At 44.6% G+C, this 23582-nt stretch overlaps 1 protein-coding gene across 1 annotated transcript in view; it reads right to left on the reverse strand.

The window, feature by feature from the left end:
* Positions 1-23582, reverse strand: part of ENAH (enabled homolog (Drosophila)) — a gene marked incomplete at its 5' end in the record, with an annotated part of 181415 nt that overhangs the window by 78755 nt on the left and 79078 nt on the right. The window contains one exon of the mRNA XM_019549546.1: positions 6012-6189. Coding sequence (XP_019405091.1) covers positions 6012-6189 — 178 coding nt within the window. The remainder of the gene's footprint in view (positions 1-6011; positions 6190-23582) is intronic.

Here is a 23582-nt window from a genome sequence, read left to right on the forward strand (position 1 = left end):
CTGAGAAGAGCAGTCAGCCAGGTCTGACTGCTCACGTAGGTTCCTAGCCGAGATACAGGACCTCCATCTAACCCAGGAGGTGCACAGTCCCACCAGGAGAAATGCTCTGTTAGACCTGGTCCTGGCCACAGGTGACAACCTGGTGAGGGGACTGCGGGTGCTTGATCACCTGAGCGACAGTGATCATTGCCTACTGGAATTCATCATCCAGTGCAGGGCAGCAAAGGCCTGCAGCAAGACAGTAACCTGGGACTTTAGGAGGGCAGATTTCAATGAGGTAAGGAGATCAGTCAGGGAGAGACTGAGGTCCCGGAGGGGAGGGGAGATGGGAGTCCAAGAAGAGTGGTCATTCCTTAAGGAGACAATCCTGCATGTTCAAAGGGTGGCAATCTCAACAAGGGTCAAAGGGACAAGAGTGCTCAAAAGGCCCAGGGTTGGAGTGGACCTAGTCAGGGACCTCCTGGTGGGACTGGACGCATCCAAATCAGCAGGTCCTGATGGTCTCCACCCCAGAGCGCTGAGAGAATTAGCAGAGGTCATTGCAGATCCTCTGGTACAGCTTTACAGGCATTTGTGGTGCTCTGGCGAGGTGCCAGAGGACTGGAAGAAGGCCAATGTGGTCCCCATTTTCAAAAAAGGGAGGAGGGAGGACCCAGGAAACTATAGGCCTGTTAGTCTTACCTCAGTCCTGGGGAAGCTCTTTGTGAAAATTATCCAGGAGCACATCTGTGAGGGACCAGCAGGGGAGTGTACACTTAGGAGCAAACAACATGGGTTCATCAGAGACAGGTCCTGTCAGACCAACCAGTGGCCTTCTATAATCAGGTCACTAAAACCTTGGACATGGGCATCGCGGTGGACATAGTCTTTCTGGACTTTAGAAAAGCCTTCGACACTGTCTCTCACCCCATTCTCATTAAAAAATTAGGCGACTGTGGTGTCAATCCCTACATGGTCAGATGGGTTGCCAATTGGCTGGAGGGCCATACCCAGAGAGTGGTGGTAGAAGGGTCTTTTTCAACCTGGAAGGATGTGGGCAGTGGGGTTCCGTAGGGCTCGGTCCTCAGGCCTACGCTGTTCAACATATTCATCAGTGACTTGGATGAGGTGGTGAACAGCACCTTGCTCAAATTCGCAGATGACACTAAGATGTGGGGGGAAGTGGGCACGCTAGAAGGAAGGGACAAGCTACAATCAGATCTGGACAGGTTACAGGGGTGGGTGGATGAGAACAGGATGGGTTTCAACACTGACAAGTGCAGGGTACTGCACCTGGGGAGAAAGAATCAGCACCACACCTAAAGCCTGGGGAACTCCCTCTCGCCAGCAGAGAGGCAGAAAAGGACCTTGAAGTCATTATTGATTCAAAGATGAACATGGGCTGCCAGTGTTTTAAGATGAAAGGCTAACCGCACCTTGTCATGCATACACAGATACCTCACAAGAAGCTACAAGGAGGTGATCCTCCCCCTCTATGCGACCTTGGTCATGCCCCAGTTGGAGTACTGCATCCAGTTCCGGGCACTGCACTTCAGGAGGGATGTGGACAACATTGAGCGGGTCCAGAGGAGGGCCACTCACATGATCGGGGGCAGCAGAGCAGGTCCTAAGAGGATACGGCACAGTATTTGAACCTGTTCAGCCTCCACAAGAGGAGGCTGAGAGGGGATCTGGTGGCCATCTATAAACTGGCCAAGGGAGACCAGCAGGCAATGGGAGAGTCTCTGTTCCCCTGAGCACTACCGGAAGTAACAAGAACAATGGCCATAAGCTGACAGAGAGCAGATTCAGGCTGGATATCAGGAGGCACTACTTCAGTCAGGGTGGCTAGGATCTGGAACCAACTTCCAAGAGAAGTGGTGCTCGCTCCTACCCTGGGGGTCTTTAAGAGGAGCCTAGATAGACACCCTGCCAGGGTCTTCTGACCCCAGTACTCTTTCCTGCCTTGGAAGGGTGTCGGACCTGATGATCTGCTCAGGTCCCTTCTGACCCTACTAACTATGAAACTGTTTAACCAGACTGGGGCACAGTATTCCACTAAAGATTAGACCAGTGCTAAGGCTGTTTTTCCTCAGTGCGTCAGCACCGGCTTCTCAAGAAGGACCAGCGGATTTCTGGAGCAAACTATTGTAGGTTTTTAACTTAGCTGGTGTCATAGTTAAGTGATTTTATAGGGCATTGTTCTATCTATGATGATTCCTAAATATTTTGGAATACTATTGTGGAAGCTGATTTCTGAAAACAATAATGGATTTATAATTAACTTGTTTATTGTTCACGTGAAATATAGACACTTTCAGTTTCCAAGGGTTTGGGCACACAAGCCACTGCTTAAAGTAGGTATCTAAAGAATTTAGATTAGATGAAGTATTATTTCTGCTCTGGAGAAACAAGAGTTTTGCGTAAAGAGGATAATATCATCATCATACATGAATTTTCTTGAGGAAGTGTCCAGGAGGTCATGAATGTAAAGATTAAACAGCAGAGGTGCAAGGGCTAATACCTGCTGGAGTCCACTGCTCAATTTATGTGGTCTACTCTTACTGTTATCAGAAACAATCTAGAACCACTGATTGCTGAGCATATTGTCTAGTAAACAAGCAACTTTAAGACAAGGTATGATGCCCAAGAACTTTAAAATGAGTCCTTGTCTCTAGACTGTATCATATGCAGCTGAGAAATCAAGGAAAACAGCTACAGTTTTTAGTGACTTTTCAAAGCCATTTTCTATATTGATAGTCAGGACCATGGAGTCCTGCAGTCACTTCCCCAAATGGGGGACTGCCTGGTTTAGGAAAGAGAGACTCAGGAGGCAGCTGTTGCTGCTACTCTCTTCCCTCCCCCAACTCTCCCAGCCCAGGAAAGAAGCATGCAACCATTTACTCTTGCAAAGGGGGGGGGGGGGGGGTCCCCTCACAAGGGAGATCTTGTTGACACCTGGAAGATCTTCCCCCAGAATGGGCATGTTTCTCTTGGGGAGAAACTGAGTGAATGCTTATATGCTTTTCATTTCTACTAGTAGAACAGTGAATTCTCCCAGTAGATAATGTAATGCCTATAAACAGCCTAAAAGAGCTTGGCTTGTTCATCTCAGCAAGACGATGACTAAATGTATATATTATTGCTCTAACTCCACGTGGGGGGGGGGCAATGGAGAGGGGATGCATGAGAGATGGAATCTAAATGTAAGAAAGAACTATTTAAGCTAAATGATTTTCACCACATAGTGATATTCTTAAACTTGCCATCTGACATTGTATTTAAAAGTAGCTTTATTAAGGCTAAAATGACAAATTTCCAGAGTTATTCTCTCAATATTTGATCCAAAGCCTCATAATATTAATAATGGCTTTGGATCAGATCCTACATATCAAGTTTTTAGCTTTCTGCTAGTCTAAACTCCACCTGAGCTCTGAATAGTTAAGCTGTGGTTTCTACTACTTATAAAGTCATTGTACTGTTATAAGAAGTAGAAACCACTGTTCAGCTTCTCCACACTAGCATACTATCAGATACAGTAGCACATTTGTAAAATTACTGTAAGGTTTACACTGCCTCTATTCACATTTAATTCATAATAATCATATTAATTATGATTTCTAGCACTACTTAAGGTCCCACTAAGAATAGAGTCCCATTGTGCTTAACAGCATATGATTATATGCTGTCAGCATTCAGGGCTAAGTAAGAATTCATATTAAGAGTTAAATCATAGTTAAATACTGAGTACAGATTGAACTTGGAGTATTTATTTTGACTTTCTATTCCTTTATATTCATACTGGTCCCAAGCATATTATATAGACAGGTTACAGAACAAAGAAAGTAGGAACCTATAACGTTTTAAAAAGAGGCTACATATAAACACAAACAGTAAAAGTTTATAACAGAAAACAGTTCTTTGTAACAATATGTTAACTACTAGAAGGCTGGAGTTATTCTTCATTTTTACACATTTTTGTTCCCTAGGTAATCTGAATCTTTGAGACATTACCCTTTCCATGGCTAAAAAGTGTAATCAGTTTCTAACAATTTAATTAACACACGAGGCATACTTGAAATATTCTACAATACTCCTGGCAGTAATAAAATGTTTTTGCTGGCTGAGTAAGCAAGCAAGCAGATTTCAGATGACAGTAGGTAACATTTCTGCTGATCATGACTTTATGAAAAAATATATAAAGAACTTCTCAAAGAAGAAAAGCATTCCAAAACTGTTATATTTCAAACAGATGTTGGCACAGATTTTCTTTATCCCTTCAGAAACAAAAATATTTGGGCTGAAATTTGTGCATTTGGGCTCCTCCTCCACCGTATTTTTCCCCCTCCTAGCAAAGACCTTGCATTCACCTTTGTTGAATTTTACTTTGCTGTCTATAACCCAGTTCAACTCATTAAAACTCCTTTCAATTTTAATACTACCATCCAAAGCATTTTCAACCTCTTCCAGTTCTTATCTTCAAATATGATCAGTATATTTTCTATTCAGGCATCTAAACCAGTGGTTCTCAAACTTTTTTTGTACCAGGACTCATTTGTAAACATTGATGGCCAGTCCCAACTGAATGCCCCTCACTCCTACTCCACCGCCCCTGCCCCAGGCCACACAGCTCCCTAGTGTGTGGGGCAAAGGGGTGGGAAGGAGAAAGGGTCTCCTCATACAACCCCTCACAAGCTGGAGCTCTGCCAGCCTGCAAGGGAAAACTCAGTTTCCCACGTTTCTCTCCTTTAAAGGAGAATCCATTTTTAAAATTGTTTGCAACATTTTTATATATTCTTACAACCCACTTTTGGGTCACAACCCATCATGGGTTGAAAAAATACTGATCTAAACCATTAGTGAAAAAAATTAAACAACTTGATTTGAGATTAGGGCAAAGATAAGTTAGGAGTTAAGTGTTCTAATACATTCTGAATGTCCTTTTAACAAATGTATATATTAACAAATTTATGGTTTTGAAATAAGGTTTAAGACTTACATTTTACTATACGTGGAGCTTACTGCACAATTTATATTTATTTGTGACCTGTGCATATTATATACAACAGATAATTAAGCACATACTTTGAAATTTACTATATGTCCATGAAAAATCTCAACAGTACAGACATGTTTCCATTCCATAGTATGACCCACTGTTCTAGCATGCAAACATTACCCTAAAAGACAGTATTTCCTGAAACCTTAGTGTAGAAGAACTTAAGCCTAAACTTAGGCTTGTCCTATGTAGTAGTTCAGGGCACTGTAGCACCAAGACCCCTCAGGGGTACTCCAACACAGGTGCTACTGCCATGGCAGTAAAGCTGCCCCACCTGCATTCCTTCTGCATTAGGGCTCTGATAACACTGAAGCAGGCCATCCCCCACCATGTTCTAGGAGGAAACGGGGGAGGGAGCCAAACCAGGAAGGAATACACAGCACAAAGCAGCTCTTCCCTGCTTTAGGCCGATCAGAGCTCTAATGCAGCTGAACTGTGCGCATAAGCCAAAGCCCTTCCCAGGCTGATTGCGCAGCAGGTGCACAGGGCACTTACCTGAAGGCAGCAGAATCTGGCTGCAAAGCACTGAGATAAGCTGAGGCAGCACCGGTCCTTCTCAACCAGGGATGCCGCTACATTCAAAAAGGTGGTGGAGTGCCCTGACCCTGAAAAGGTTGGTAACAGCTATTCTAAAGGTTCCTCTAGGAAAGGGTGCAGAAGTAGTTCAAATTTCTACAAGTAGACAAAAATAAACTACGAGTAGACATACTCGTCAGGAATGCTACTTGTATGACTGATGAGTGGAGTCATTCCCCAGCTAGGAGAAGCACTCAGCGAGGCAAATATCCAATTAAATGAAGTAGCTGGAAGACCATCTCTATTAAAGGAATAAAATCTTCCTCCAAAAACCCAATTCCATCCTCCCCCAGTCCATCTGCATACATTTATTAAAAATCTCAAGACAGTCCAACATTTCAGTTTAATTTTTGCATCTCTAATCTCTATATTTCAACAAACAGCAGAAAAGACTTACCAGCTTCCTGTGAATTTAATACTTCTAAGGCATGCATCATGGCACTTGCGAAAACATTGGCATCTTCTTTGCTGCCAAAGTTAAGACCATACACCTGTCTAGCATCACGCCACTGGTGGAAGGTTTGTGTAGCCTGATTGTACTTCAGCCCTTTTGGAATGGCACAGTTTATTACCACCTAAGAAAATAAAGTAAATACTTTTAAGCACAACTTAAGTCTCAAATATGTACTTTGTTTATAATTCCTCACAAATTTCAGCTTCTTTTCTGCAGTCATTTGTATTTACTAAATCTCTTGCATTATGTTATTGCTAAATTTAACGCTTGGCTACTCATAATAAATGTAAAGAGCTGCTCCTTTTTACACCTTGGTCCCAACATTGCATTAGATCTGTGCTGAAAACCGATAGCCAAAAGTACCAGTATGCTATCATGGAATTTTTTGCAGCCAAATGGTGATGCGTCAGTTTCTACAATATACTTAATTTTACTGTTTCCAAAGTTAGAGAACAGATTTTAATGCAATCCTATTCAATATTTTCTTCTTCAGTTTTTAGACAGCCTAAAACAAACCGTACATACTCTACCCTTTTATCTCAACAGAATGTTAAACTGCTATTATTAAGCTTAGAAAAATATTTATTTTTGACACTTCGATCAATTTTAGCATAAATGATTTGTAAAGCATGAAACTCTGCATTTGAATATATGAAGTTGTGTACAACAGACTCTTGATCTATGCTTTATCAGTTCCAAAGGAAAGACTAACTGGGCACAGAAGGGGAGGAAAAATTAAGAGTGCTCCTGGAACCACAGGTAACATTACATGTTACACTTAGACCATACGAAATCTGTGGAATGTTAAGCCACGTTAAACTTAAAATGTTCTGTAAGTAGCTGCAAGTTAAGGGTTAATACTGCTGCCCAGCTTGGGCCTCCACCTTGTCCCCTTCAGGACTTCCAGGTTGACCGGGCCTCTTGGAGCGCTGCCCAGCCTCATGCCACTCCAGCCAGGGCCAGCCACCACCTGGTTCTGCTTGTAGGAGGTCGCTGGGCACTGACCCCGAGGCCCCATGTCCCTGCTGGAATTATCTGGAAGCACCCCAGGGCCTTCCAGGCCCTCAGGCCAGTCACTGCGGTGAACCTGGATTTGTGCCCAGGCTCCTGAAACTGCCACCCGGCTTGGGCTTCCAGGTCATCCTGGTGCTGGTTGTCCTTGTCCGCAGGCCCACGTGCACTGCCGAGGTGCCCAGACTTGCCTCTGGACAGGCGGGGGAAGCATGTGGATTGGCCCTGCGGGTGGCTTGCAGTAGTCATCCAGGCCCGAGACTCCTGTCCCTATATACCTGCAGGTACCTTCCTAAATGTAGTACCCATGCCGGCCTCCAGGGCAAGGGGTCAGGGAGTGCATTTTGCATGACCCCCTACAGACTTCCAGGTGCCGGCTGTGCACCAGGTCAATCTACATCGTTGAGTGCTTGGGGGGTGGGGCACACATGGGTGCGTGTTTCAAACACCAGGTCAACCCACTGATTCCTATGGGAGGTTTTCTGGACACCAGGTCAACCTGGGCATTTGAATGAGTAGCCTCCCTGGCACCAAGTCAACTCCTGCATTTGAACAGCAGGCCTTTCTGCCACCAGGTCAGGTGATGAGGCCTTTCCGGACACCAGGTCAACCCAGGCACTTCAATGGGAGGCCCCTCTGGCACCAGGTCAACCCTGGCCTGGCACTAGGGCCTTTTGAGGTACCACATCAACCCATGCATTTGAATGGCAGGCCTCTCGGGCACCAAGTCAACCTGGGCCTAGCAATGGGGCTTTTCCAGACACCACATCAACCCATGCATTTGAATAGCATGCCTCCCTAGCACCAGATCAACCTGAGCATGGCAACAGGGCTTTTCTGGACACCATGTCATCCCATGCATATGAATGGCAGATCTGTGGGCACCAGGTCAACCCACATATTTCAATGGAAGGCTTCCCCGGCACCAGCTCAGCCTGGGCCCAGTGATGGGGCTTTTCTAGACACCACATCAACCTGTGCATTTGACTGGCAGGCCTCGCAAGCACCAGGTCAACCCAGGCATGGCAATAGGGCCTTTTTGGGCACCAGGTCAACCCATGCATTTAAATGGCAGGCCTTTTCAGATGCCGGATCACCCTGGGAATTGCAATACAGGCCTTTTTGGATGCCAGCTCATCCCAGTCATTGCAAGGTGGCCCTTTTCGGACACCAGGTCCACCCCGGCCTTCCCGTGGGAGTCTTTTTGAACACTGGATCAGCCCAGGCATTGCCATGGGGGGCTTTTCAGACACCAGGTCAGCCCAGGCATTGCAAGGTGGGCCTTTTTGGACACTGGGTCCACCCCGCCCTTGCAGTGGGAGCATTTTTGGATGCCAGGTCACCCCAAGCATTGCAAGGCAGGCCTTTTCAGATGTCAGGTCAGCCCAGGTATTGCCATGGGGGACTTTTTCGACACAAGGTCCACCCCACCCTTGCAGTGGGAGCCTTTTCAGATGCCAGGTCACAACGGGCATTGCAAGGTGGGCCTTTTTGGGCATGCTGTCAACCCATTCATCCCTATGGAAGGCTGACAAAGTACCTTGCAGAATTTTTTAGTGTCTTATTTTGCTGATAAGTACTTGCATTTTACTTTCTATTCTTTCCTCCTGTCCTACCCCGCCCCCCGCAACCGGTCAGGCTCACTAATACTGTTTCTCGGCTGACCACTCTGACTTGCTATCAAAGGGCTGGGAAGCAGGATTATAGCTAGAAGCCAGAACACATAGGCTCTTCCCCTTCTCTGGGTGGAAGTGGGGCTGGGAGTGGTGAATCCCAGGATGTTAGAGGACTGTAAATTGCTCATTTTCCCTTTGTGGAGCAGACTGAAATTACCTTAACACAAGCTAGGTATGGCACTAATATGATTTAACAAGTTTAAACTATGTGTGCACATGTTTAAAGTGCCCTTAGTCTCATGTAAGTGCAACTTGTTCTGTCTAGACCCATTATTTCAGCAAATGGAGAGACATATGGAAGACTAATTTTACAAACAGCTGCAAGGTTTAATACAAAGACCACTCCCGACAAAGTTGATTGTTTAGAGTTACATACGAGGACCGCAATATTTGTGCAGACCTCTAGAAGTACTTCACACCCTTCATTGTGCGAGTGACCACAGGGATAAATTTTTGTCTAGCACTGTATATTTCTTATGCTGTTAAATAACAAACAATACTGGTTTCAGAAATCCTATCTGTATACGTGGGTTATGTGCTTTTACTGTCATGTTCCTAAAGAAACTGTAGCCACAGAACACTCAAAGCTGGAGTCAAAGAGGCATCTCAAGCCCACAAAAGAATGTGAAGAGTCAGCACTAAATTCAGGAGAAAAAAAGACAGGGGGACAGTGAGTTCCAGTCATCAGAAGAGTAGTAGAAAGGTGATATACACCTCAACAGTGTGCCTAGAGCAGTGGTTCTCAACCTTTATGGAGGGGTACCTGTAATCTAAAACTTACTTGGTACCCCATTTCAGAACCTAATTTATTACAGTGCTTACCTCCTTGTGCAAGGGCCAGGCAGGTGGAAAAGAATGAGTGCTTACCTTCTTACATTCATGGCATCTTTAAAAAGGATCTCACAGAACCTCAGCATGCCACAGCACCCTGGTTGAGAGTCACTGGCCTAGAGACTCCAAAGCCATGGGTGCTGCCTGAACACTGTTCAGACTCCACAGGCTTTAATACACAGAGTACCGGGAACTAAGAAAGCAGTCAGGTGAGTATCTATCAGAAGAAGCTTAATCAGACTTTATACCTAGACTAACCCCCTATTCCCCAGATTCATGACAAAGGTACTGCGAAACCTCAAGGATAATTTCTGCAGTTCCTGCATGGGGAAAATCTTTTAACCAAATATGAGGGGTGATCAAAAAGTTCTAAGACTTAGCATTTATTTTGAAGAACAGTGCACAAACAACATTTTTATGAGCTGTCCCCTTCAAAGTAATCTCCCCCAGGTGATATGCACTTGTCCCAGTGCTCCTGCCACTTTCAGAAGCGATGCTAGAAGTCTTCAACTGTGAGTTTCTTGAGTTCCACTTTCACATTCTTATGGGTGGTTGGAATGTCATCAAATCTCCTTCCTTTCAGCTTCATTTTGATTTTTGGGAACAGAAAAAAAAAAAAAAAATCACATGGGACAAGGTCAGGTGAATACAGAGGGTGTGGTATCAAAGGAATGTTTTTTCCAGCCAAAAATTCTTCAATGGAAACAGCAGTGCATGAAGGAGTGTTGTCATGGTGCAGAAACCATCAACCATTTTCACACAGCTCACGGCAGTTTCTTCTAACTTTATCCCTCAATCAAATCAAAACCTCTTTATAAAAGGCCTGATTGATTGTTTGACCACTCAGTACAAATTCCTGATGAACAATACCCCAAACATCAAGTCTTAGAACTTTTTGATCAAACCACGTACATGACTCAGTCCCTCTGCACTTTCCATGCAGCATAAAGTGCCAGATCTCACCTCAGTATCACAATGCATTCAGGAATTGGCACAGCTTAAAATTTTACAATGATTTTTTTAAACTTAACTGTAAAGTGAGACTCAACTATGAAAAATGGCACATTTTACCTCCACAGATGTGTTCCCTTTGTATACACGTAAAGCCACCTTTACTTGAATGAAATATGCTTTGCTCCTGAACGACCTACGGACCCAATACAGCTTAAAAAAACTGAGATGGATACAGTTTTGATTTGTACTCTGAAACTTGTTTGCAAAACTTATTCTTGGTAAAGATTTGATTTACCTTACAAAATTTTGCCACCAGAACTCCTGTTTTGTTGTCAAAACTTTGAGTAAGAAATAGCAGGACCTTCCTTTCTGCTGGCAGACTTGATTTAACTCTGCCAAGTATGAGTAAAGTATTGTATCATTTGTCAAGTGGTGCAAGGCATGAGAATGTCTACACACTTTTCTGACAACTGCCACAATTCCTTCAGCAGTTGGTACCTTCCCAACCTACTGTTTTCACTCTGGTGGCTCAGCTGGTGCAGTGGAGCTGGCATGGGTCTGCCAAAAGTGCTTGGATATGCACATGCTCTGATAGCTTGTCAGTTGCTATCTGGTTGCAAAACGAGGTATTAGTAGACAAGGCTTCCATGCGGTATATAGAAGTGTTCATAAGGGCACCTTGTAGATAAAAGTTAATGTTATTAAAGTGTCTAAATTTTCACATCAATATTAAGGATGTTGTGAAATAAGGGCAACAAAATATTACATTTTGACATCGGCATGAAGGTAATGCTTATTTTTAAGTGGTAATTTTCAAACATTTTTTGTATGAATTTTCTATTATTTACTCTTAACTAAGTTACTCATTATTATTGTTAACCTTAAATAAGTTAAATTCTCATACAGAAATGTTTTAATACCAATATCTGTAAAGACAGAATTTATAATTCAAGGACAGGTTTATAATATTTGAAGTTAAAAAACAGACTTAGCTACATGTATAAAATACAACCATCAAGACTAGAGACATTTTTAGTTACCATACCATTAAGGAATGTAATCTTACATGGGAAACTAAATGTATAATAAAACCAAAGACTGTGAAATTTAACCTTAAAATGCATTAGTTCAGCATATTAATCTCCAGAACAATAGTGCAACATTAACATGAATACTGCCAAAATGGACCATGACACTTTTTGCCCTAGATTTTACCAGATGATTTGTATAACTAGCAGAAAAATGTCTGAAAAAGACCAGTTGTTTATAAAATACTGAAGTTTAAAAATAGAGATGGAAATGCAGTGAGAAAAGAAATGACCTTAGTACTATTTTTATTTCAGTCAAATGCCTTTTGTCAGGACAAACCATGTTATGTTCCCAAGGTCTGCACAATTAAACCAATACTGTCCCCCAACATACATTTATGTGCCCACATTCAGATAAGCAATAATATGACATCAAAATTAACTTCTAAAAAGTCTAAGATTTAAGATCAAACTAAAACCAAATTTAGAACCATGTCACACAATGATGCGAATGTCATTAATATTATGACTTAATAGTAAAAAATTAATATTCATAAATGCACTGAGTACAAGTCATATTAATAATGACCAATAGTTTCCATCAAGGTTTCAAGGCTAATACATACCATATTTTCTCACATACAATACATACTTAAATATAATAGATACCTTGTCTTTGAAAAGCTGAGTAAGGAAAAGTTATTTTCCCAAAATTATGGCTGCACAGAATAGGGACAAACCTTAATTTTCAGCTGACTTACCCTTCCTTTCATGCATGACTAAAGCTGAATCCTTAGCCACTGCTGCTGAAGACTGGGGTTCACGGGTAGATCTATGATTTTGAAATATTAGAGTCTATGCTAAAGAGTCTGAACTAAAACTTACGGGCATTTTTACAAATGCTTCAAGGGTGAGGAGGGCACTTTAACTAGAGCAGCTCTGAGAGCCACTCTAATTAGAGTGCCCGGAGCGTTTTGTGTACCAGTGTCCCTGCACTTCAAAGTGGCAGCAGGGAGCTTTATCTAAAGCTTGAACAAGCTTTAGATAAAACACCCCACCGCCATTTTGAAGTGCAGGGCTCCTAATATATGGAGACATGGAGGCTGGTTGGATTAATAGAGTCTGCTCCAACACGCTGTAATTAGTGCATCAGAACAGCCTCCACGCTTGTGTACAGGAATCCTAAAGAGGCTGTAAAACAAACCAAAAACACCTAACAGACAGCAAAATCGCCTTTACAAAGGTTAGCATGATTAATAGAACATCTAAATCATTAAAGGAGAGAGATGGTCATTAACACCTGTGGAGTGAACAATGAGGCATTAAGTCAACTGAATCTTTCAGCTGTCTGAACAGTAATACCAGTAAAAGCTGGGTGCTTCTCCATTTCATACAGACATCCCAATTCTGGGAAAAAAGGTACACATTATACAATATATAGCAACATCTCAGATTAAACATTTAGGCCAGGGATTGGCAGCCTATGATTTATGGGCCAGCTCTGGCACATGTTTTAAGAACAGCTAGCTAATCTCTGGCTTCTGCCCAATCCATTCCATGTTTTACTAATGGCCAACTGCTCTCTGGCCCTTCCACCACAGCCTCTGCTCAAATTACCTACTCAAAATCCTTGCTTCTCAAGTGGATGAGAAGAGAGGCAGGGGGAATAGCTTTTCTTACAGCCTGCCCCTTAGTAAGTTTGCCAACCCTCAATTTAGCCAGTTAATGATATTTGCAGGCATCCTAGCAGTTTCAATTGTATTCATGCCAAAATAACTTCACAAAAGCCACCACACTCAAAAAAACACGTTCATTTCCATTCACATTTTGCTTGAGAAAGAATGCCTCCTTGCACCCCTGGGAGGCTGCTCAGGAGAGAGTAGGAAGTAGTGCGCTCAGCAGAGGCCGCCCCATGGGGAGCAGATTGCCCCCTTCCCCTCAGGGTAAGCTGAGGAGGGCCCAGCCTGGCAGCATGGAATAGCTTTCCATGTCAGGGTCGCAGCAGCACAAGCAGGAGGCATAGGGCCCTGGTGCCACCACAGGGCCAAGAGGCTCACTACTGTGGTAGGAAGGCCCTACCTGATCCCGGGGGGGGGGGGAATGCAACACCACCCTCCCCGTGGCAGTGGGAGCAGAGCACAGGAGATGTCTGCAGCCCCAACCCTTGCCCCTGGGGGCGAGGGGAAGCTGTGGCTCCAGAGCTGGACAACACCCTCTAGTGGCTAAGATATGCCCACCACCTCATATCCACGGCTCCCTCCCAGCAGCACAGTAAAGACATAAGGGGTTGGGGCCATTCCTATCGGAGGTCACTAAACTAGGTATGAACTATCAGTTAACCATTAAACATTTAACCAATACAATTGGAGGAGGTTTAAAGGGATATTTTTAAACAATTACATCCCTAGTGAGGACAACATTGCAATAAAACTTGTATAAGTAGGCTAAAGCTTTGAATATGCATTCAGACTTATTCCTGTAAAGTAAGTCCTTGACAGCAGGAAGTTCCCAAACAAAAACAGATTCAATTCTCATGTGTGCAAGAGCACGGTCAACAATGCAGAAGCAGGACACATCTAGATCTGTATATAAAATTTCACAGGAATCAGTTATTCTTGCTGATGGCAAAAACAGCAGAAAGCACAAATCCCATAAATCAAATACGATAGGTACGTTCATATTTTAGTGCAAGATGACTGAAAAAAGAAAGTCAGGTTTGCAAAGCTGACAGTTTTCCTTTAATCTATGCATACACATCTCAAAAACAACTAGTAGAAAAGCACTAAACATTTTGCTTCTCATTATTCTCATGACCATGAAGTTTCTGACACTATTGTGACTCCCCCATCAGTAATAGAAGAAAGACCATTTTCATGTCACCTTGCAAGGTGCTGAAAGTGAAGGAATCGAACAGTTTCCTGACTCCTTTAAGAGTCAAGGATGCCACTTCCCCAATGTAACAGACATTAAGTTATTCTAATGGCACGTTCAAAGAAGAATTTAGTCCATTAGAAAAACTAAAGAATGAATTTAAATAGGTATCATTTTACCACTGTGAACTCCACTCCCCATGTAGATATTCCTGTTCCAGTGCAAGTACTCATTTTGGTTATATAAATTAAGAAACTCTTCTTCACAAACATAAAATTACTAATACACCATGTGCTAGAGAAGAATAATTATCTGTATTACTACAAGAGACAGGAATAGTTATGTGTGCAGTACCTGTATTAAACAGATTTCACAGACATTAGGTCTGGAAGGTATCTTGCAAGATCGTCGGGTCCAAACTAGACGCATTATCCATATCCACATTCCACTTCGGGTGTCTGTACATTCAGTGCACTTGAGCTAAAGATTTTTGGTATCCTACTGGAGTGGTGCATATAATCAGAAGTGTTTTTGTGCTTCCAGGACAGGGCATAGCTGCTCCTTTAGTTACTGTAAGCTGTAACCTTTAGTTACTTAACCACCAGAAGTTTGGTAATAACTGTCCCCACAGCAACAGGACTGAGTGCAGGTCTTGGAATCTGGATTTGTACATGTTTTGAAGTACTAGTTACTTCTATGTAAACCTTCCCTCCTTAAGCAGCTGCAAACAGATAATTCATTTCAAATAACTCCCAAACAGTTTTCCTTAGATAGTGGGAACTCAAAGTCTAAAAAGCAAAAACTGATGGACTATCGTTTCAAAGTTTGCTTTCAATGCTTTGATGGAATCAAAATATTCAGCAGGTTGCTCTCCAAAATGTCCATGACTAGACAGTTCTTCAGACAGGCCTCTGACGTAGCCTAAGTTCTGGTGAGAATTATTTGCAGACGTGATACGTCTACTAGGTTACTCGCAGAAAATCTGGTTTGAAATTCTCCGACAACCTGCTATCTTATCCTTCTGCATAGCACAAGCCACAGAATTGCTTAGCACTGTCAACAACAACAAATGAGCACTTTGCACACATCCAGGGTGCACAGCTTTTTATTCCTATAACACATTTTTGGGAAGAAAAATCAGGAGATTTATTACTCAATTCAGATAGAAATTAGCTATGATTTCTGACTGGAATTTAGGAGAACCAATTAACAAAACTTGACTCATTAGAAAATTGTGTATGGAGGTGCCACCATCAGCACTTATTCCCTCATTCCTACTACTATATGAAGAACAGGTGAAACAGACCAATGGGCTGGCTAATGGCTCTAAAGGCAGTCCCATGAGTCTTCTCAAAACTAATTTAGATTCCAACAGGGATCTGGCTAGTGGGCAAGCCCTTTAACATGTTACAGGCTTCCCTATTCTCAGCTAGGAATGTAGACCCTCCTTGAACAGGCAAGAAGATAACTTGCAGATATATAATAAGTTTATACAGCAAGGGTAGCCAACCTCCAGCAGAGGTGTCAGAGCGTAGCACGCAAGGGGGTCTCATTTGGCACGTGTGCCTTAGGGTGCACAGCAGGCAAGGGGCTGGAGCTACACTGCCGCAAGGATTAGGCTCCTTGTGGTTCTTTCACTATCCACCCCTGGCACACCAACATCTTACAACACAAGGTTGCAGGTGCTTTTGGCACTCTGAGCAAAAACGTTGCCAACTAATTATAGAGAGAGACCTGCTTTTTTGTTTCAGTAGATATTACAGAATATTTTCCCCTCCATTATTCTGGATGGTGGCAGTGGATTAAAGCAGGCCCAAATGGAAAATCTTTTCTATTAAGATGTTCTTATCAAATATCTCTTACTGCTAACAAGGATTTTTTTTTATATTTTACAAACAGATCATTACCGATACACAAACATACAAGAACATATTTGCTGAGGTATAGATTACAAGAACCAGTATAGAGAATCCTGCCAGTAAGTCTGAGATATCATGCCTTGAAACAGGTGTAATATTACTAGTTCAACAGGCAGGTTTGCAGGTATGAGAATTAAATGAGTCTCTTCCAAGACCAGGCTACCACAGTCACCCTGACATGTTTACTTCAAATTTTCCTACAAACCCAGAATCATCAGGTTTGGAAGGAATACATATAAAAATGTGACTCTCAGATATAATAAAGGACTCCCCACAGTTGTGCCCCTCACTCCCCCCCACAGCTCCCTATTCCTGCCAGTGAACTTACCCCCTCCACAAGCCACTGCCCCCCTAGCCCTGCTGGAGGGGGCCCCCAGCTGCCAGGGCTATGAGGTCCTGGCCCCAAGTCCACCGCCCCCTGCCTCTGGCAGTAGACCACAGCTGCTGCAGCAGAGTGGAGCCTGGATCCCCCCTGCTGCAGACTTGGGCAGGGGAAGCCAACTCCCCACTGCTTCATGCACTCCCCAGGTGGCAGGGGGGACCCATGCCCACCAGATCTGTGCGTGGGGGCAGGTGCAGACTGTGGCTCCTGCCCTGCTGCCCTAACTTGGGGCCTCCACAGCCCAGTGGGTGCAATCTAGTACAGCAGGGAACAGTTGAGTCATGAGGAGAAGCTACCTGCCACTGTGACTCCACACTGCTCTGGCAACACGCCTCCTGCATGCATGGTTGCATTGAGAGCAGCGATGTGGGGTTGAGCCAATGAAAGCTGACCCGCACAGAGCGGATGAGTCGCCAGGGCAGCCTGGAGCTTGCAGCAGCAGCCAGCTTCTCTGCATGGCCCTGCTGTTCCCTACAACACTGGGCTGCACCCACCAGGGTAAGGCAGCAGAACGGGACCTTGAGCCCACAGCCCAGGCCTGCCCCCACCCCTGCCCCATGCTCAGATCTGGGGGCATAGGTCCCCCCACTCCTCAGGGTTGCGCACAGTGCTGGGGAGCACCCCCCGCCAGACAAGCTTCCCAAGGCCCCATCCCACTCCCCCCTGGGGCCCTGCAGGTACACATTGTGGCCCCAGGCCCCAAACCCAGTGTACCACCCAGCTGGAGGGAACCCCCAGTCTCAGCCCTGCCCAACCCTACCACTCTCCCTAGTGAACCTGAATACCACCTGCCCCGTCCCCCAACCTACTTACCTGCAAGAGCTGCTCTCCAGGCCCCTGCCTGACCACCCTGCTCCTGCTCCCTCTCAGCTCTCTGCAGGCTGGAACTGTGCCAGCCTGCAGGGAGCTCATCACAAAACTGCAAAATCCGCAGGCTTCTCCAGTAAAATGAGAAATCCACATTTGCACTCTAGTCCAAAACGCTAAATGAGGAGTTTATTCCTGAATCAACCTTAGTCACTGAGTCCATATCCCATTCCAAGTAGGACTGGGGACCAAACTGCATTGATCTGCATTGATCTGTCAGTGTTTCTACTAAGAGAAAGAGAAGAAATGTTTTGAACTCAGCCATAAGGTCAAAAATGGTAGGACTTGAGAGATGAATGAATCAGCATGTTCAAATAATATATTAATTGATGCTCTAAGCATCAGCAAGCTTTAAAAAAACCCAAAACCAGTGCTTAATTCATGGCACATTTTTAACAGCACAAATTTTCAGGTTCTGTTTTTGTGAAACTAACCATATTTTAGTTCGTAATTTAAAGTCACCCCCATGCTGATTAAGCCTGAGGTAATTATTGAGGTGAGGTGAACACGCAATGCTATCTGAACAAAAGCAAAATCAATAACCTGAATGGTAAAAACAGAGATTTTAGATTCTCTCCCTTTTTCCTAGTAGAGCCTGAAAGCCCAAATCTGCACCAGAACTTCTACAGTAGAAGTACCTTGGGGCAAGATGCATCATAGTACTTAAAGTTGAACACCTTGGGAAGTTGCTTGCCATGCGAAAGCCATAAAATAGGGGTGTCAAATCTTACAAATGCTGTCCGTCTATCATTTGGTAGACAAACCAACTGTGAATCACCCAACCATCTCTGATACAGGATCATAGGAAAGTAGGGTTGGAAGGGTCTGTACAAGTCTAGCCCCCTGCTCAAGGCAGGATTTTCTCTGACTAAATCAGGGGCAGGCAATTATTTCAGGCAGAGAGCCACTTATCAAGTTTTAGCAAGCTGTCAAGGGCTGCATGGGTAGCCCTGCCCCTTGACAGGTGCCCTGCCCCCTGGTCACCATCTTGTGACCAGAAGTCCCACCCCCCTAACCCCTGACCTTTGCCACCAGAAGTCCCTCTCCTTGCCCCCAGAAGTACTCCTTTCAGCAAAGGTTTTGCCATCTCAGAACCAGAAAAATATCAAATTATATTCTAAAAAGTGATCATCTACAACATTCATTAATTTGATTTAAAAAAATATTTTGTTCTGATTTTTCACGTGTTCATGTAGCATACACAGAGGTGACTGCACAATAGCTTAAAATGGAGTCTTATTCTTGTATATTGTGGGGGTAGGTATAAGTTTGTGGGAGCTGTGGGTGTGTGGATATGTGGGGTGTGGGTGGGTATGGGGGAAGGGTGACTGGGGTTTGTGTATGGCAGCGCGAGGGGAGGTGTAGGTGCATATGTATGGAGGTGTGTGCGTATGGGACTCACCCTATGAACACACACACTTTGCCCTGTGCCTGCAGACACACACATATACTTTGCCCCGTGCCTGCCGACATGTACACACACACATACACACCCCTACCAGCACGGTCCCTTGCTCTGTGGTGCAGGGATGCAGCCAGGAGCCACAGCCAGGTGGCCCTGGAGCAAGAAAGCAGGGAACTGGCTTGGGGTGGGCAGCGCTGGGCTGCTCAAGCCTGCAAGCCTGCTGAGGGCTCCCTCTGGGTCTTACTGCCCCTGTCCCCATCAAGTTTTGACAGGGAGCCGTGGCAAATAAATGTTAATTACTAAATGTTTTAGGGGCTCCACAGACCAGATAGAATGGCCTGGCAGGCCAAAACCAGCCTGCGGGCTATACTTTGCCCACCCCTGGAATAAACCATCCCAGTCAAATGTCTGCCCAACCTGTTCTTCAAAGTTTATAAGGGTGGAGATTCCACAACTTCCCTACATAGCCTGTTCCAATGCTTGACCACCCTTCAGTCAGAATGTTCCTCCTAATCTCCCACCTAAGTTTCCTCTGCTGTTGCTTGAGGTTCTTGCACCCAGTTTTGTCTCCTACGACCACAGAGAAAAACCATTCACTGTCCTCTCTATAACTGCCCTTTGGGTGGGATGATATAGATGGGGATGGTCCTGCTTTGAGCAGGGGGTTGGACTAGATGACCTCTCAAGGTCCCTTCCAGCCCTAATTTTCTATTATACTATTTGAAGACTTATCTGGATGCTATACCTGGATGCCAGGTCCATCATCACCATGCACTTACTGAAGAGCCTTCCAGGCAAGGAGGAACTAAAATGTAGTATCAAAAAATGGTAAGAGAACTCACCACTAAAAAAAACAAAGTTTTTTAGATGGGTAGTCACATGAAAGTAAGGCATCCTACAGATTGATACCAAAATACCAACTGGTGGGATCCAAAGAATAACAGAAGAAATTAATTGAATTTTATCTTTTGATAAAAAAAGCTTCATTTTCTTCAGTCCAGGACAGACCTTAGAAAACAGATTTGGGAAAGCAGAGGAAAGAAAACAAACAAACAAGCAAAATCCCGTACCCCATTCACCTGTACTGGAAAGCTACTGAACTCTACTGATCCTTAGTTACGGGACTGGATAGAGAAGCTGAGTAGCAATAGGGCAGTGATAAAAAACAGAATAAAATATATCCAAATTCTGTAAAGTCTAGACCAGTGCTTCTCGGCTTTTCAATATTAGCACCATTAGGTGTGCAAATACCTACACCAGGTGTTTTCAACCTTTTTGAAGCAGGGTACCCCTTTCAGATGAAGACCAAGGGGGAGGGGGATTCTGGAAACTGGAGGCCAGGACTAGGATCTAAAATGACCTGTATAGGCTGGAGAAATGGTCCATAGTCAGTCAGGAAAGACACAAGGACAAGAGCAAAGTTCTATACTTGGGATGGAATAACCACATATACTAATACAGACAGAGAAATGACTAGCTAGGCTGCAGTACTGCAGAGAAGGACCTGGAGATTATGGAGAATTGTAATATGATCCAACAGTGTGATCTTATTGCTTAAAAAAAAAAAAAAAAAAAAAAAAAAAAAAAAACCAGCAGCATCCTGGGTTATATTACAAACTGTCACTTGTGAAGCAAGGGAAGCAATTCTTCCACTCCATTCAACACTCACGGAACCTCACCTGAAGTAGTGTGTCCAATTTTGGGCCCCACACCAAGAAAGACATGGACAGTTTGAAAAGAGTACACAGCAGGGCAACAGAAATGATTAGGGGCTTGGGAGACGAGACTTAAGAGGAAAGCCAGAAAGAACTAAGGCTATTTAGCCTAGAAGAGAAAAAGCAGACAGGGGATTTGATAAGTCTTCAAATACCTGAAGGGCAATTATAGAAAAGATGGAGATGGGCTTTTTTCTGTGGCTGTAGGGAACAAAACTAGGAGCAGTGGCCTCAAACTGCAGCAGGGGAAATTTAGGTTGGACATAGGGAGGAAATTAATGATTATGAGAGTGGTCAGGTATTGAAATAGGCCGCCTAAAGAAACTGTGGTATCTCCATGCTTGGAACATTCAACAGCAGCTTAAGGAGAGACCTGAGCAGGAATTGGTTATATAATTTTTTAGATTTTGGATTAGGACAGGATGGTAAGATGGCATATACCTTTATGCCACTTGGCTCATGTGACTATTGTCTACTGTGTCCCCACATGCAGTTTTGCAAACTTAGGGTCTGGGTTAAATGCAGTATAGCAAGGATCTGTGATCAGTGTTTGGATTTAGTCAAACCCTCCATGCCAAAGTTATTGCCACAGAAACAAATGGAGCCACAACTAAGGTTTTCCCTGGTTCAAACTGCAGGCTTAATGCCCAAAGAGTGGCAACTGAGGGCACTACCAAAAGTGTTTTTCAAGCTTTGTAAAACACTTCCACTCTCAGGGGTCTTTGGATGATGCTATAAAGGCTGAAGCAGAAGAAAACTGCTGTCATAGTCTCTAAGGCTAGGGACAGAAGTTGTACATAAACGGGTTTAAGTGATCAGAAACTGGTTTAAATCTCTAACAGAACAGAAGCGCAGTGCACATAAACCAGTTTCAAAATGGCTGAAACTGGTTTAAGATAAACCTGGTTGAATGTAGTATCATATTTAATGGATTTGGGTTAAACCGGTTTATGAAACTTCTGTCCCAGACCCCTTCCCGGTTCAAGTTAAATCACAGTCCCCCAGCATCCCAGCTTGCTTTGCACCCTTGGGCTGGGCTGAGCCATCTGCTCCAGAAAGCAGGGCTGGCCCAACCCCTCTGCTCCCTAGCTGGAACAGTGAGGGCTGGCTGACAAGGGGTTGGGGGGTGGGAGGCAAGCCTGGCTGGGTATGCAGCCCAGTCTATGGAAGGGGGGAGGGGGAGAAGGGGGGAAGACTGCCCCAGGCAAACCCCAGCTGGAGTCTGAGGCCAGGGAGGGGAGCTAAACACCCCTTCCCCTGCTCAGACTTATGGCTGGCTGCAACTGTAGACTACAAATCCCAGACGTACCTGAAAGCAGGAAGAAGTAGTAATGAGCAGCCCTCTAGAGTCCTGCTGCCGTAATTATGGACCGCAAATGCCAGGGACTTTGGGGGAAGCTGGAAGAGAAACTGAACACACAGCCAGAGAGCTGTGCTCTAGCACCCACCCTGGCTTCTGGCCTGAGCCACTGCAGGCATGTGGGTGCATTTCCTGAATCAAAAGTAAATACCTGTTCACTTCTGTTTCAATTTAATCTCTGCAGTTTAGACTAACCTGCAAAGAATGAATCGATTTAGCCTCAGGCTTTTTGACTGTCTGTACTTAGCCTAACATACCAGTGATTATCAACCAGGGTGCTGCACAATATTAGCAGTGTTAGGTGTGCAGTGCAAACATACATGGTTCATAAATCACAATTCATAATTCCTAAACCATCCTGACCTGCTGTCTTTCTAGAACCCACACTCCAAGGTCCTTCTGGAACCTACACTCCAAAAGGGTCTGTACCCAGCTGAGTCCTATGCTCCTGGATCAAAATGCTGACCCCACAGATTTACCCAGCAAATGAACCTGGAGTTTAGCTTCATAGTCTTTAACCTAGGAGATAAACAACTTACAAATAATGCACATCCAAGCCACATGGGACTTCTGTATAAAATAGTAAAGTTATTTAGCACATCCACCTGTGACAATCATACCCCACTACAAGAGGTAAACAGCTTGAAGTCAGGTGACTTGAGGGAAATTATGCTGACAGGCCATGGGTTAGGTCCTGCCCAATTGAGGGGGAAAAAAAATGGAGACTCTCTCAACTACAGAAGGCACATGGTACATGGGGCCTCATTTCTTAGAAGCAGCTGATGGAAAACAGTAGAGAGGGACGGGAAAGGAACACGATTCATGGATGCTAGGGTTGGAAGGGACCTCAACAGATCATTGAGCCCAAACCCCTGCCTAGGCAGGAAAGAATGCTGGGATCACATGACCCCAGGCAGATGCCCATCCAGCCTTCTCTTGAAGATCCCTGTCTGCAGGGGCTGCCTGGCAAGGGCCCTGCAGTCAGGGGTGGGAGAGGGGTCTGGGGGCTCCTTCGCCTGTCCCTCTTGTGACCGCCTACGGGCCCTGGAAGAGCAGGTGAGGGAGCTCCAGGCCAAGGTGAGAAGGCTGCAGGGGAATCAGGGCTACAGAGGATGGAATTGACAGTTGTTTCCATTCTCTGCAGGGTCAGAAATCAAGTGGAAAGGCCCTGCAAGTAGGATGCATTGCAGAGACATGGCAGAAGGTACCCACCAGAACAAGGCCTGCCCAGGCTAGTGCAGTGTCAGCTCCCCAGGTACAACTGGGGAACAGATACAAGGCCCTTGCAGCCTCGGAGGAGGGGGCTGACGTGATGCCTCCGGAGGAGATGGAGCCACTCCAGGCAATGCATGGACTGAGCAAGGACGGAATGCCAAGAAGAGGAGACGCAGAGTCCTCATCATCAGAGATTCCATCCTAAAGGAAACAGAGGAACCCATCTGTCACCCCGATCACATGGCACGTGAGGTCTGCTGCCTGCCGGGGGCCCAGATTC

The sequence above is a fragment of the Crocodylus porosus genome, unplaced genomic scaffold (assembly GCF_001723895.1).
Source record: "Crocodylus porosus isolate Cpor-Errol unplaced genomic scaffold, CroPor_comp1, whole genome shotgun sequence".
Taxonomy (NCBI): Eukaryota; Metazoa; Chordata; order Crocodylia; family Crocodylidae; genus Crocodylus; species Crocodylus porosus.